The sequence below is a fragment of the Morone saxatilis genome, unplaced genomic scaffold (genome assembly GCF_004916995.1).
Source record: "Morone saxatilis isolate NCDOM2014 unplaced genomic scaffold, NCSU_SB_2.0 Contig9, whole genome shotgun sequence".
Taxonomy (NCBI): Eukaryota; Metazoa; Chordata; class Actinopteri; family Moronidae; genus Morone; species Morone saxatilis.
Genome location: NW_023340268.1, coordinates 2,075,675 through 2,091,251, shown reverse-complemented (window position 1 = coordinate 2,091,251; position 15,577 = coordinate 2,075,675). Strand labels below are relative to the sequence as shown.

At 40.5% G+C, this 15,577-nt stretch overlaps 1 protein-coding gene across 1 annotated transcript in view; it reads left to right on the top strand.

Moving 5' to 3' along the window:
• The first annotated feature begins 56 nt into the window (after window positions 1–56).
• Window positions 57–15,577, top strand: part of LOC118343223 (chloride channel protein 1-like) — a 33,411-nt gene continuing 17,890 nt past the window's right edge. Inside the window, exons 1-12 of the mRNA XM_035681978.1 lie at window positions 57–250; window positions 7,835–8,135; window positions 8,228–8,359; window positions 8,583–8,711; window positions 9,987–10,120; window positions 10,304–10,381; window positions 10,521–10,599; window positions 10,862–10,987; window positions 11,481–11,565; window positions 11,965–12,066; window positions 12,889–12,973; window positions 15,372–15,527. Of these exons, the coding sequence (XP_035537871.1) occupies window positions 143–250; window positions 7,835–8,135; window positions 8,228–8,359; window positions 8,583–8,711; window positions 9,987–10,120; window positions 10,304–10,381; window positions 10,521–10,599; window positions 10,862–10,987; window positions 11,481–11,565; window positions 11,965–12,066; window positions 12,889–12,973; window positions 15,372–15,527 (1,515 nt within the window). The 5' untranslated portion in view covers window positions 57–142. The remainder of the gene's footprint in view (window positions 251–7,834; window positions 8,136–8,227; window positions 8,360–8,582; window positions 8,712–9,986; window positions 10,121–10,303; window positions 10,382–10,520; window positions 10,600–10,861; window positions 10,988–11,480; window positions 11,566–11,964; window positions 12,067–12,888; window positions 12,974–15,371; window positions 15,528–15,577) is intronic.

The window sequence follows — 15,577 nt, the reverse complement described above, 5'->3', positions numbered from 1 at the left end:
TATGTGTGAGAGAGAGTGAGTGTGTGTATGTGTGTGTATGGGGATCCATGCATGTGTATGTCTATCCTTGTGTGGCAATGTAGCGTGTGTGTGTGTGAGTGAGAGTGAGCGTCCTGGCTGGGCGTCCAGTGTGGCCCTGGTAATGCTGAGACAGACGGTGAGCGGGTGGGTTTATTTTTGGGTCAGTGACAGTGTGTCAATGGCCGCAGATGCGTCGGAAAGGAAGGCTCTGAGATACAAGCAAACCCTGGTCAGTGTCCCTCGCTTGTTCTTCTTATTCCTTCTGTCTCTGTTGCTCCTTCTGTCTGTCTGTGTCCATCTGTGTATCTGTCAGCCTGTCTCTGTCGTGTTTATTTTAGTTGTGTGTCAGCAGTTTATTTCACTCATGTCATTCTTGCATGACGCACCTGTATTGGTGGTGCAGGCTACATGTGCATGGATGGAGCCCGTCTAACTTATTGTGTCTGTGAATGAGCCACGTATTCTATGTGTGTGTGTGTGTGTGTGTGTGTGTGTGTGTGTGTGAGTGAGACATGGTGAAGACCAATTAGCTGATGTATAACAACAGGGTCACGCACATGGTCATGCAACAGGTGCTTAGACACTGTGCACCTCCTTCACCCCTGATCTTGGCATGCTCATATACACACGCACATACACACTTTGTTGCTGTCTTGCTTGTCTTTTCTTCTTTCCCTAGCGGCCACCTGTTTGCTACCCTTTCTGCGCCTCGTTTCTTAAGCCGTGGTTGGTCTTAACACATGTAGGAAGGACTTTTGTGATATGTGTAACACTGTGTGTTTGCATGTTTGTGTGTAAGTCTGAAAGTGTGTGTCCTTGCATATAGACCCGTGTCCATCTACAGAATTTGTGCATTCATATTTCTACACATGTGCTTTTGTGTTAACATGCACTTGCAGTAGTGCTAATCTTCACCAGTCATGTAGTAACATGTATGTTATTGGAAAAAGCAGTGTGAATGGTGTCTCAGGACGTTTGGGGGATTTTTTTCATCATGGCTTTGGGATGTTCTGAAAAACAGAAACACTTGTGATACCATACCCCTGAAATAATTCCTTGTTGTGAGTACAGAGTTTACATTAAACGGGTTCCTCTGGTGCTAAAGGCAGATTATGCTTCCACAAACAGAAATTGAAGGGAACAAGTGAAAGTGCAAAACAGGAGTGTGCTGCAGATCAGCCAGAAACTAAATGTTTTACTTCCAAGATCCAAGATAAATACAAATTTGATCTTTATGTCTTGTTAGTCCTTAGTCTAAATCATTGGGTCACGGATATTTTACTTTAGTCTTTATTTGTTCACACAATTAAAATATCATGGACAGATGTACAATAATGGAGCTCAGTTGATATGTGTAGGGGACAGTCTCTCTGTTTCCTCTGGAACGAGAGGTTCGCTGTGGGGGCAATGTCCAGAGAGGATTATAATTATATAAATAAATGTTTTCACTGACAGTAATAGCCACAGCCTAACTGCATCTGTGTGTTACCGACCAAGCCACCCCCCTTTAAACACTGCAGGCGGAGGAAAGCCAAGGGGCAAAAGAAAATCATTAACATCAGAATCACAGATTACTTTGCACTAGGAATTGGACAATGATATTGTCGCCATATAAACTCTGATTTATGGTATTATCATGATAAGCATGAATGGGGATAATTTATGAATATCCTCACATGGCTTGACTTGAAAAAACTAACTAGCTTTCCAGCATAAAGTCTTTTATTGATTTCCTGATTTACTTTGAACACGGGGACAAGGGGGAGCCAGCTTCTGTCCAGTCATTCCAAAATTCAAAGCCTGTCACCATGGCTGAAGGCTCGCCTTGTTAAACTGGATGTGTGGAAATAGTATATATTCCAAAATAAAGAACAGGGAGATACAGGGCAAGTAAACGTGTTTCTTAACTAAATGTTTGGTAAGGTATATATAAAACATACTGGACTCCAGTATGTTTTGTATATAAATATATTTTTTCATGATTATCGTTATAATATTGTGTATTGAGATTATTTTGGCCAATATAATTACGACATGAGAGTTTCATATTGTCCTATGCCATACTTTAAAGCCTCATGTTGTAGCCATGTGTTTCTTTTTGCATCCCACCAAAATCTTTTTAATATTTAAAGCTTCAAGAAAAGTTCAGAATTTCACAATGTAGCAAAGATAATTTTAGAAATACAGAAACAATGTTTAAACCCCGAAACACTCAATTTATTGTGAACTATTCTAAAATAAAGTTGTATTCCACTAATCCTTGAAGACTAGTCCATACAGCACAGCCTCTGTGGTGTTGATTTTCTGGTATGTGTGTGCTGGTGATCATGGTGACCTATAGAATTTAGTGGTTGTTGAAACCTTATGCCTAAGGGTAGTCCAGGAAGTGCAAAGTCATCTAACCTGTGTATGTGTGTGAGTGCACTGTTGAAGGCTATGTGCGCTGTGGTAACCCTTATGTTTACACTGGGTGTCATGTGACACTTTGTTTAATTTTTTTTTTATGTCATTTTGAGTGACTCATCTCTCTGCACTTGTCTGTTTGCGTGTTGGTGTGTGGTTTAATCTGACACTGTAACTTTAAGGCATACTGGGTAAAAAAACCCACAATATATAGGCTAGACTCATACAAACAATCCCTCTCAATCAACACTAATGAGTGACCCACTAGAAGTGTGGGTGTCTGTATCTGCAGAGACCTTGCCCTCTCCCTGTGTTTTCTTTTCTTTTAATTAATAATTAATAGTAATAGTAATTTTTAATAGTAATTTTTTTCCACTGTTCATGATTATTTGTGGCATCAATCTTTGGGCGTTGTGTGAGGTCTGAGGTTGGAAAAACGTAGCGAGCAGATTGCTGTCTCTGTCTCTCCCCTCTGTTCTCCAGCGCTGGTGCCACACTAAAACAAAGTGTGGAGATAGGTGCATGTGAGACTGTGAATGTATAAAGAGCTGCGGTCTGTGTGTCTGTGGGTGGGGCTTAGGTACACAGCAGCTTTGGCCCAAAATCCAACAATGAGCACTTTCTGCAGGGTTATGTGAAGGTGCTTTAGAAGGTAACTGCTGTAACAATCAGTAAATAATGTTTTATTTCTCTGCTTCACTGCTTTAGTAACAGCAACCGACAAATGCTGCATAGTTTGCCTTTAACATAAAAAAAACACAATAAATAAGTAAAAACACCTACTACTACTACTACTAGTAATAATGATAATATCACCCCCCCATCCACTGTATTGCAGTAGGCGGAGTGATACAAACACAGGGCACGTTGCCAGAGCGCCGGCAGCCATGTAGAGAATGTATGGAGTTAAACCCTTCTCTATTTTAGAAGACCTTCATATGCATTAGGTTCGACTTCAAATGACAGCTTATAACAGCATGCACTCACATTCAGCTGTACACACATAGTTCTGTACGTACTGTAGGTATGTGGACATCAGAGTGACAAATGACGTTCAGTGGATTTCATTCTCACAATGTGGTATGATCTAGTTTGGAAAAAGCATCATCACCATGTCACCATCACTACAACGTCAATAAATATCGCTAACTGTCGCTCGAATCAGAGCGGATCCAGCTGGTACCAGAGTGACAGTTGAGTGACAGTTTGTCATTATGATATCACAACAGTAGCCAGGTCAGCGAAAAAAGAAAATACAAATGAATATGCGTTTCCATCCACTGCCGTTATGTAAATTAGGAGGTAGTTCATCAAGATAAACAGCTAGTGGCACTGATTGTCATGTTGGGTGCCATTAAAGCATCTTAGAAGAAGAGGGCAAGATGGCGTGATTAAAAGAGTGGCAGTCAAATCTAACCTTATTATGGGTACCTAATATGTGTCACAGTCTGTGTCTCTATGTATCTGTACGTGTGTGTGTGCGATCGTTGGTGCTTATAATAATAATATGCATGCTATACAGTGGGCCCACACTTTGATTTATATATGTGTTTACTGATGCAGTTATGTTTTTGTCTGTATTTTATCTTGTCTCTTCCTGTATAGAGTGCATTTGATGCAGGCTGAATTAGCATCCAATAAAAGCAGTATTTTCTTTGTAAAAATGTATTCCAGGTTTTATTTTTTATTTAAATAACCGAGCCTTTCTGAGTTAATTAAATAACTTGCATACGGTGATGACCAGAACATATACTATAGGCTTCAGTTTTTGTAGAAAAAAATGGTTATATTTCTCAACGTATTGAAAAATGCTTCTACGTTAATTCATAACCTTGTTTGTATTGGCACAAGCATTTAAAATGTCAAATGATAAACATCAAGACTGCAGAGGACTACATGAGTGAGGTACTGAATCCTTTCCTGCAGTGAACTGGATCCTCCACTAGGTATAATATATGTAAATCAGCAGCTTTAACTGTAAATTGGCAGGTACAGTCAGCTGGACTATTGGGGAAACTCTGTTGGGAGTAGTTTTATCCATTTATATTTCCTCTCCATGAGTCCTTGAGGCACTAAAAGACAACTGGAAGGACAGAGAGACATAGAAACGGAGGAATATGATGAGGCATTGAAAGGTACACTGATGGTGAGAGAGAGGGAGAGAGGTGTGGGAAGTGTAATGAGGAATATTGGATCACATCGGTACTAAATTTAGCCCAGAGTAGTGTTTCAACGGCAGAGGGAGAGAGAGAAGGGGGGAAAGAAAGGAAGGAGAGTAGAGGGGCAACGAAAGGAAGGAGGTAAACGAGTACAAGTGATTAGTGCAGAGTAGAGTTTCACTGGTCAAGAGGAAAAACAGGAAGGAGAGGTGGAAAGAGGTAATGGAGGGACAGTGTGGGAAGGATGGATTTCTAACAACATAACATGCTCTGTGGTGGCCATGTTGGGGGCCCTCCTGTCCTGGGTTGCACAGTAGTGGACAGCTGATTGTATTTCCAAACATACAACCTGGGTGTCTCAACCAAATCAGATAGAGATGTTCAGTTAATGTGCTTTTGGAGAAGTTATTATGTCGCCACTTCCATTACAGTGGCTAGTTAACAATAATATCTTTGTTGTTATAAACATATCTGATTCCAACTAGCTAGTATTTCTGTAGATAGCATTTGTACTACTGCTCCTGGTCTTATGTTGCTTTGCTAATGTAGTCTGTTGCCTAGTTAGATAGTTAACTCCTACAGTTATTATTTGGTTTGTGGAAACAAATTTAGCAAACAGTTCAGGTGTTGTTTTCATTGAAGTAAGCCATAACATTATGAGCACTGACAGGTGGAGTGAATTACACTGTCTATCTGGTTATCATGGCCCCTGTCAGTGGGGGGATATATTAGGCAGCAAGTGAACAATTTGTCCTCAAAGTTGATGTGTTAGAAGCAGGAAAAATGGGCAGCGTGGATTTATCAGGATTTCAGTGACTCTGACAAGAGCCACATTGTGTTGGCTAGACGGTCAGAGCATCTCCAAACCTGCAGCTCTTGTCGGGTGTTCCCGCGTCTTGCAGTGGGTCAGTACTATCAAAAGTGCTCCAAGGAAGGAAAAGTTGTGAACCAGAGACAGGGTCATGGGCGGCCAAGGCTCATTAATGCAGGTTGGGAGCAAAGGCTGGCCCGTGTGGTTCGATCCAACAGACAAGCTACTGTAGCTCAAACTGCATAAACAGTTAATGCTGGTTCTGATAGAAAGGGGTCAGTGCATCACAGTGCATCACAGTTTGATGCATATGGGGCTGCATAACATTATGACCACCAGGGCGCCCATAATAATGTCATAATGTCATAATGTTATGGCTGATCGGTGTATATGTGTGACAGGCATAGCCTATTGCAATTACACACAAAGAATTGTGAGCATGGAAGTTCATTCTTGACCATGAATTGCAGTAAAGTTGCGATTGGCTTGTAAATGGATCTTTGAATTGAGATTACTTTGTCACACACAGACTTTAAGATCATATCATTACAGGTCAGTTATGATAAATAGATTTGTTCTCATGTTTGAACTAGAGTTCAACTTCCAATAAAAAACAATTGTGTATCAGCATGATGTATACTTTCTTGTCTGTATGTTTGTTATACGGTTGCCAAGAAAGTAATTTTTCTGTGAATGAAACATTTTCTTGAGTCTAAAGAAGAACTGCAGTGTGGTTACTCAAGGTGTGATGTTGACAGTGTATCACGTATCTGTCTGGTATTATGTATTGTAAGGTGATAGTTGTCCCCTTCCAGTGTGTTTGCGTGTGCTCTCTGTGGGACACAAGCTTTCAGGATATCTATGATTCATGGAGGGTCTTTTTTTGAAGGGTCTAATCTCAATTTATTAAAAAAAAACCTTACCTAAGTATACTGTTGCTTAGATCAGCCAGTGTATGCTGTATGTTACATTCAACATGAAACACTTGAGCATTGCCTTCTAAATCAAGACATCTGTGGCTTCTATTGTTTGAGTCTGTGTTGTGTGTTGGCATTCAGTTACAGCACATTGTGTATTATGCTGCTCAAGTTTCACTGTTCATTGAATGGCATCTCTGCTCACACACCAGCACCTTGTGTACATAATGTGTGTGTGTTCTAAATCCATACATCCATCCATCAATCTGTCATTCCATGAACCTGCTAAATTAGAAGCTGTTGAAAGGTTACTGCTCGGACATCCAAAGTGTCAGCACCGGACACAACTTACCAGCTTGCCAGTTGTGTTACTGGAGTTCTATTGTCTGCTTGTTGATGTACCAAGAATATATATGAGCCCTGATTGAATGTTTGTGGCTTCAGCAGTGTGGATCAATAAATGCTTTATGATTAATTGTGATTCTGAGTAGTGGAATTCTAAGTAGTGATTTCATGCTGGTAATAAAATTAATTAACATGAAATTTGAAGTTTACGTATCACCTTTTAATGTCAGATTTTAACCTTTATGACTTTGGTGACCTCTGGTGTCCCTACAAAGTAGAGTCATTTTACTGTAGTTGGCAAGAGGACTTTGCACTTAATATCATTTGCATAACATTTTGCCATAAATACATTCCATCCATTTTTAACAGTTATAACCTCTATCCCGTGTTATTTTATAAATTATTTAATTTAATAAATACAATACAAAACAAATAGCAACTTTCGCTAGTGTGTGTGTGTGTGTGTGTATGTATATGTATGTATATGTATATATACAATAAATACGGGCAGAAAATGGCACCCCCAACATTAAACATGTTAGTTTCATTCCTTGTGTTTCCAAACTACACCAACAAATCGTGCACAGCAGTTACCAGTTGTAAGAGTGACTGTATAATATCTCTCCCACACTCATCCACCTGACTCATACTCATAGTTTCATACCTGCACACTGTAATATGTAAGGGGTTGTATGCTATGCTTTTATTATAAGAAAACGTGACATGTTGTGAGGCTTTTGTTGGAAGTGTGTAAGATATCTTGTGTTTGATGAAACAAATGCAAGAGGTCTTCTCCACATGTCCTACTAAAAGAGATATTTGTGCTAGTAAGGGAAAGAGAGAGAGAGAGAGAGAGAGAGAGAGAGAGATGTGAATTAATATCTTCCCCAGATGTCCCAGGCAGTTTTTCGTGGAGTCTGTCCAGAGGTGATAAATCTAGAGGCAGAGCCCATGTTTCCGCTTCCATTAGAGCTGTTTGGGTCAACACGTGGTCCTGTCTATTTTTAAAATGGACTCTGCCAGGATGCCAAAAGAAGAGTACTATCACACTCCACATTCTCACTTACTCAGGAACTACCTGTACATGTTTATGTCTAAATGAATGAATGCATTCACATGATTCATTCTCGGTTTCTGTGCCAATTGGTTAATGGATTGGTTTACTGATTGACTGACAGCTCTATGGGGAGTACCAAGAGCATCAGGGAGGCTCTGGCAGACGGGAGGCCACACGCCTGCTGACAGAGAGACAGATCAAGAAACATGGCAACCATCCTCGCAGCCATGGGAGGCCTCGACATGGCCGCCGTGGCCATGGTCAAAACGGATTCCACAGTCGACACGGACATCAGCACGGCTATCACAGCAGACAAAGGAACAGGCGTCAGTTCAACATGGAGACAGAGGCCGCTGATGAGCAAATGGATGAACCCAACCTTACCTCTACAAACAAGAGACGCTCCTTTTCCAAGTGTAGAGGTTAGTAATCCTGAGGAAAGATGAAAAATTAGGTAAATAGATGCTTTTTTTACATTTTTTTTAAGCGCTTTTGTGGTGTTTGGTTTTGTCAGACTGTATAGCACGGGTCCAGCGATTCCTTGTAACTAGGCTGGGAGAAGACTGGATCTTTCTTGTTCTGCTGGGCATCACAATGGCACTGGTCAGCTGGACAATGGACTATGCCAGCGCAAAGAGCCTGCAAGGTAGGACTACAGAACCCAGTGCATTGCAGAAGCCTTTACCCTCCGTCTCATGCTTCTATCTTCCTTTCTCCTTTTTTGTCTATTGACACTTTTCTTTTTCTTATTTTCTCCTGAACTTCCTGCTAGTCATTTCTTCGTTTTCTTCCTTCTTTTGCTTTACCGTTTCCCTTGTTTCTTCTACCTTGTGTCTTTTTCTTTCCCCTTCCCTCCCTCGCTCCTTCAGCCTATAAATGGATTCATGGGGAGCTGAAGGGGAATATCCCCCTGCAGTACCTGGCCTGGGTTTCATATCCCCTGATCTTCATCCTCTTCTCCTCCCTCTTCTGTCACCTGGTCGCTCCACAAGCTATCGGTCTGTACCCCCTTTCCCCCTCATGCCTATGTCCTCATGCTGCTCAGGGCTCATCTGCCTTTAGTGTCTGTTAGATCGTCTCAGAGGTATTACTTTAAGTAAATTAAGTTATCGACTAAGGCTGTGTGATGTGCAACAATCTCCTATTTCTATGTTCTGTAGATTCAGTGACTAGTTTATAGTACACGACCACATGGAAAGGCTTATTTCTTATTTTGAATTATGTACTCGACAAATAAAAGGTACTGACATATAGAATTATTTTTTCTACTTTTATTTTGAACCATTAGCAAATTTTCAATTAAGCATGTAACAAAATATTGATGTATAAGAGTGATTTACTTTTGTGACTGTCATCTGTAGACTTTTACGTACTGACGTTATTCTTGAGAAGGTGGTGAAAGGTAAAGTTTAGGGGTGTTTTCTGGTCTATTTATACCCAAAACACGTCCATGCGATAGACATAGCTCCTGTTTTAGGTACGAGCTCCTATTTTTGTCTTAGCCTAGTCCTTCTCCTGTTCAGAATTAGCCCGTTCTGTGTCACGTCGTTCACTCTCCTCCACGTTTGTTTGTGCTGCCTTTACGCTGTGCAGAAGAATGCAAAGCGCCGTCCAAATGACAAAAAATATTGCCGTAAAGAGTTTGATTTGTGACACAACAAAATCAACAATAGAGAATAATATGAAACTACAGACGTTTTCTATTGTCACACGATATATATTTTTATTTAGCATAGCCCTACTATCGACTGCATATTAGGCAATTTACATTTCAAATTTGGTCTGGGGACTTTGGGATAGTCCAAAGTCCAAATATTTGGATTCCTGTCATGGATTTTTTGCAAGACTGGGGAACTTAAAGAGGGATATTAAAGACTTGAAGACCAAAGACTTTGGTAACTCTCTCAGGAAGTCAGGGGATTACTTCTGAATTCTACAAATTGGTTTGGCATCCCTGTGTCACAGGGGGGCTGAGAGTCTGCAGGTTTTCACTCCAACCATAAACCAACCAATTAACACAATCATTTATTGATCTCAGCTGATCAGGGTGCATGATTACCTATCGCAGCTTCACAAGAATACAAAAGAATGTTTTTCCCGTTATCTCACATCACATCAAGTGATTACTTATACTGTAAGCAATTTTTTTTTGATCATGCTTAAATCATGCTGTACTACTGTGGGACATGAGACATGTTTTAATTTTTCTATAATTTGAACCTCTTTGTCCCATTTTCCTTCCTAAATACCCTCTGTTTTACCTTCTATGTCAGGTTCTGGCATCCCAGAGTTAAAGACCATCCTGAGAGGTGTGGTGCTAAAAGAATACTTAACTCTCAGGGCCTTTGTTGCTAAAGTCATTGGCCTGACTGCTGCACTGGGCAGTGGGATGCCTGTAGGCAAAGAGGTGGGTGAACTCAGATAAAACTGGTCCATACATATTTTACACAGATTAATTAACCAACACCCCTTTTTTTTCATTTAGTCTGCCCATTGAAAGAGGAAGTGAAATGTTCTGTTGTATCTGTTGATGTTGTACTGTACTGCATTACAACATAATTTAATATTCCTGCTTTCTTCCTCCACTCAGGGCCCGTTTGTCCACATTGCCAGTATCTGTGCTGCAGTTCTCAGCAGGTTCATGTCCTTCTTTTCAGGAGTTTATCAGGTAAGCTGATGTCAGGAAACATTTTCCTTTACATTCAACTTTTACGAATGGTTAAGATGTACTGCGTAAGATATTCCTTATCTATATGTTGTTTTTCTATTGTGTCAATCCTGTCTCTTCCTCCTCTCTGGATCAGTAGAATCCATACTGTTATACAGACATCCTGACAGTGGGCTGTGCGGTTGGAGTGGGGTGCTGCTTTGGTACCCCACTTGGAGGTACACAGCATTTTTCCCTTCCTGTTCTGCTCTTTTTTTCACTCCTGTCCCCCCAGAATGCATTTAAGATAGCCATGTCTCTGCATTACATATTTGTATATTTCACCAGTCAAACTCTGAGCTCTGTTCAAGATCTTTGATAAAAAAAATGTTATTTCACAGGAAATAGTAGGGTTGTTTGCATGTTCGTTTCTTCAGCTGTAGATTAGTGCATTGTTTTCAGTTCCTGCCTCTTGATTACTTTCTTTTCTTTCTCCACCAGGTGTGCTCTTCAGTATAGAGGTAACATCAACATACTTTGCTGTGAGAAACTACTGGAGAGGATACTTTGCTGCTACTTTTAGTGCCTTCATATTTAGAGTGCTATCCGTGTTCAACAAAGACGCAGGTGTGGGTTAAAGAAAAAGTCTTTTCTTTTATTTATCATTACAAATATTGTATTTGTGTGTGAGATACTGTACAATATTTCATCACTTTCTCTTTATCAAAGATGCACTAGAGGGCGCCCTTACTTCAGGAACCATCTCTGGGCAAACTGTCATATGTTTTTTTAGTGACACTGACTTTAATGTATGTTCTGGAGGTGCATCATGTAGGCACAGCATGCATTATTTTCCACTAGAGGGTGTCATCCGCCACCATGTAGCAGCAGGGTATTTTAATGCCTGACTCAGATTACTGAGTGTTTAATAAAAATGTTAAATTAAGTTCTAGACAAGCCTAGCCTTTTTTAACTGGCCCTATCAAAAAACAGCTGCTGCTGTGAAGTAAAGTTTGTTATAAGACTAAATCCTATTTTTAAAATGCTAAAAGAATCACCTGTACATATCCTGTATTTAGATTACTAAAAACTCACTCTGTGCCTTTTCTTCACCTTTTAGTAACCATCACTGCTCTGTTCAGGACAAACTTCCGCATGGATTTCCCTTTTGACCTGCAGGAGCTGCCAGCATTTGCCATCATTGGGTGAGCGACTTGAAAACTGAAAAGATTTATATGAAAGCATTTCTGTGTGTGTGCACAGTGTGTTTCCAAACTTCCTAATGGATAAAATGGAAACACGTTAATAAGTCGTATTTTATGTAAATGTAGCATTTGAAACATGGAGAATCCAATTATTAGCTCACCATTTACCTCAGGGGAGGAAAGAGAGACATAGAACACAGGTGGCCAGCTTCATGAGATGATGCAAGGATTTATCTATTTTCAGAGGATGCAGTTTTACTAGACATAAAACATGACATTAAATTATATTTCCAGTTCTCTCTCATATTTGTTGTTTCTAGTGGTACTAACCTTATTTTGTCAACACATTATGATTAACAGGGTGTTACAAACGATTGTGACATTTGTTTGTTTGTGCAGGATTTCCTGTGGGTTCCTGGGGGCATTCTTTGTCTATCTCAACAGACAGGTGGTGCTGTTTATGAGGCGACCCAACGCCATGACCCGCTTTCTGACCAAATAGTGAGTTTCTATGTGTCATTATTGTTGATATTTTAATATTTGCTGCAATTTGTAAAACTTAGAGATGGTACAGAATCTTTATACTTGAATAATCAAAATAACCAGTTAGTTTTCATTGCATATACACACAGTATAAGAATTATGGTAAATAAAAATTGAGTATTTAGCTTGAATCATAGACTGTATATAAAGACGGCTCAGATGTCTCAATTTTCTCTTACTGTACAAAAATGAAGCTAAAATATCCCGTATATGACTGCTGCCATCATGCGCTGGTGATGTCATTTGGAGCCAGTGTCTGCGCAGTAGCGATCAGGCGGGGCTCAGATGGGCAGGGGTCATGACATGAAACTCCCTTTTTAAAGCATTTAATAACTAATTATAACCAAACTTAACAGAATTTAAAAAAAGTAAGCCTTGGACATACATCAGTGATAAGAACTACCTAAAATGACACAAATTATCTTTTGGAAAAAATTATTGACATGTACTTAGATTTTTTAGTTTGGCCCATGTCCAATCTGCTAACAGGTAGGGGGCGGGGTTTATGACCAATACGGCAAAGATGTTTTGGCTTCACCTTCAGGGAACTGTCATGTCGTCCATCTTCATATCTGATCTGATTCCAGCTGTCTTCATTCATTATCATCACTTAAATGCTTATTTACATATACAGCGTAGGACGTATGCATCTGTATATCTATTTATTATGTTTTTATCCTTGTTTGTTGTGCTTTCTGTGTTTTGTTAAGGATTTGGATTAGATTAGCAATAATTACTGTTTATTTCATTAATAAAACTTGTTTCTGTTTTCCCTTCTAGCCGGCTGATCTTTCCTGCCGTGGTAACACTGGTCATCGCCACCTTGACCTTCCCACCCGGGTTTGGACAGTTCATGGCAGGAGAGGTCAGAGTTCATATCTTCCTGTCTCTTATGTAAACAAAGGAGAATACAGGGCATGTAAATCTGTTTGTACCAGCATGCAATGCTGACAGCTACAGAGAGCTGATCATCAAAAACCAGCAGTAAATGTCACCCCACAAAAGCAAACAGTGGTGACTAATTTACATGTTTTAAAACATCACTACACACAGATACTAATGTAAAAGCACACCTGCTTCAAAACAACAGAGAAAAAAGTTGTGGTGTTTAATATCCATCTACAGGCCATGATGTGTCCTAACCAGAAAGCAAATCCAAAGAGCAGAGTTTGAGCACTAACCAACAAACTCTTGGATCTCGTGTCCCTTTGGATTCCTTTGGTATAAAGCATCATCATAGACCAGCAGACTTGATAAATATAAGCCCGCTGTGTTCCCTTTACGGATACTACATCACAGGATTTTGGGGTATTGAAGTCCAGAATTTTTCAAACTGTGACCTCTCGATGCCACAGGGAGCCACCAACGTAAACATTTGCCTCATGCGCCTTTGAGGGACAAACAGCAACAAACTTTGATGAATGCAGTGGTATTCTGAATAAATTCACTTAAATGTGTAAGAAGTATAAAAGGAATTTATGTTGTTCACATGTACAGATCCCAAAGCTACATTATCTTGTATGTTTGTGGGGCAGCAGGTTAGATAAAGTGGGACAGTCATGTTTTCAATAATTGGGATTCTAGGATATGAGCTGCATACGCATGAACCAAACAAAAATCTATACTTGAATATTCTGAAAAACCTTCAGTGTACTATTAATGTGCATCTGTGGCCTCACTGTGATGTCAGTGCCCATGTTTCTACATGAATGGAAGCAACACGCCTTATAGCAGAACACATGTACAAAAGGAGTTTTAAGGTGACAGCTCCCCCACCCAGAACCCGGTGCTAATCATGTGTCTCACTGATGCTCAGAATAGACCGCGTATTGTGAACCAGGCGTGTGTTATATGTTATTGTAAGTGAATGCTGTGAATCTGTGTGCATATGTCAGTCAGCAACACCTTAACATGTCTTTTTTTTTGTTGTTGTTTTTTTCTTTTATGCCCTACGTGCATGTCTTTCACACCCTAATTGCAGAAATGTCTCACACCTTTATAACAAACTCACAGTATCGTTCTACCACAACAGGGGGGGTAAAGTGATATCTAAATTTAAATCATTTTACTTTAGAAAATAAATCTGTATTTGACGGATACTTTTCCTCCCTAAAAAGTGTTCATATAGCTTTTGGGGAATAGAATCCTTCAAGTCCAAGTTGATAGCACAGTGCTGAGTGACAGAAGAAGCAGCACAGCGAGAGGAGATTAAATTCTACATGGGTTGTGAACCAGACGTGAACCCACAACTTCAAGCAGGCACAGGAAAGCCTTTTATTACATCCAGCCCTGTCGAGGCCAACAGCAGCTTTTAACGGAGCGGATTCTCAACGTTTCCACTCTCACACTGAGCGATGAATTTCAGGGCCTCGATTCAACCCGAGCTTTACCCGAGTAAAAAAGTAGAAAATTCGAAATGACGTTGGTGTTGCTTTTCTCCCGTAGCGGCGTTATGCAGATGCAGCAGGCGCTGCGTTTTGTGCCTGTGAGCAAATTCAGAGGCATCTATGCAAATGTGGAGCAAAATGGTTGAAGTGAATTAGTCATTCATGAGTCATCTAAAGAGAATGAGTCATTGGACACGGCCACCCGTACCCGTCTGCTTCCAGCTTTCTGGATGACTTCCTGCCTGTTTATCCCACTTGACTTTCTTCCACCCTTTTATTTCCCTGTTCTTTTAATGTCTTTACTCTCTCTCCTTTTCTTTCCTTTTTCTTTTCCTCCTTGTCTCTTTTCTTCCTATCATATTTTCTATTTCCTATTACCTAACTGTCTTGTTCTCCTTCCCTCTTTCTTTATATCCTCCTCTGTTTGGCTTCTTCTCCCCACTCTTTATTACCCTACACTTCCTCTCACATCCCTCACTTTCACCCTTCTTGTCTTCCTTCCACTCGATCTCTCTCTTACCCACTCACTCCTTTTTCACCTTCTTTAACCCTTAAACTTTCTCTCCCCATCCGTCTTTCTCCTTCCCTTCTCCCCCTTTTTTGTCTCCAGTTTCCTTTACACATCCTCATCTTTCTCCTCTTTACTTCTTCCCTCTTTATTTCTCTTCTAAACTCTCACCATAATTTTTTTCTCTTCCCCCTTCCTTGTGTCTTCTCTGTCCATCCCTCTTCAATCTCTTCCACTCTTTCCTTCACCTTCCTCCCAACTCACACCCTAACCCTCCCTCCATACTACCTACTGCATACTACCTGCCCTCATCCCTCCTTCCCTCTGCTTTTCCTTCCTTTCCACCCCTCTCCTCCCTCCTCCTCCAGCTGATGCCCAGGGAGTGCATCAACTCTCTGTTTGACAACTTTACGTGGACAAAGATTTCGGGATCTCCTTTTCCAGTCGGTCTGGGCCGCTCTGCCGCCTGGCTGCACCCTGATGTCAGTGTCTTCCTCATCCTGCTGCTCTTCTTCCTCATGAAGGTCTGTGGCTGCTGGGAAATTTGTGTGTGTGTGTATGTGTACAAATGTGC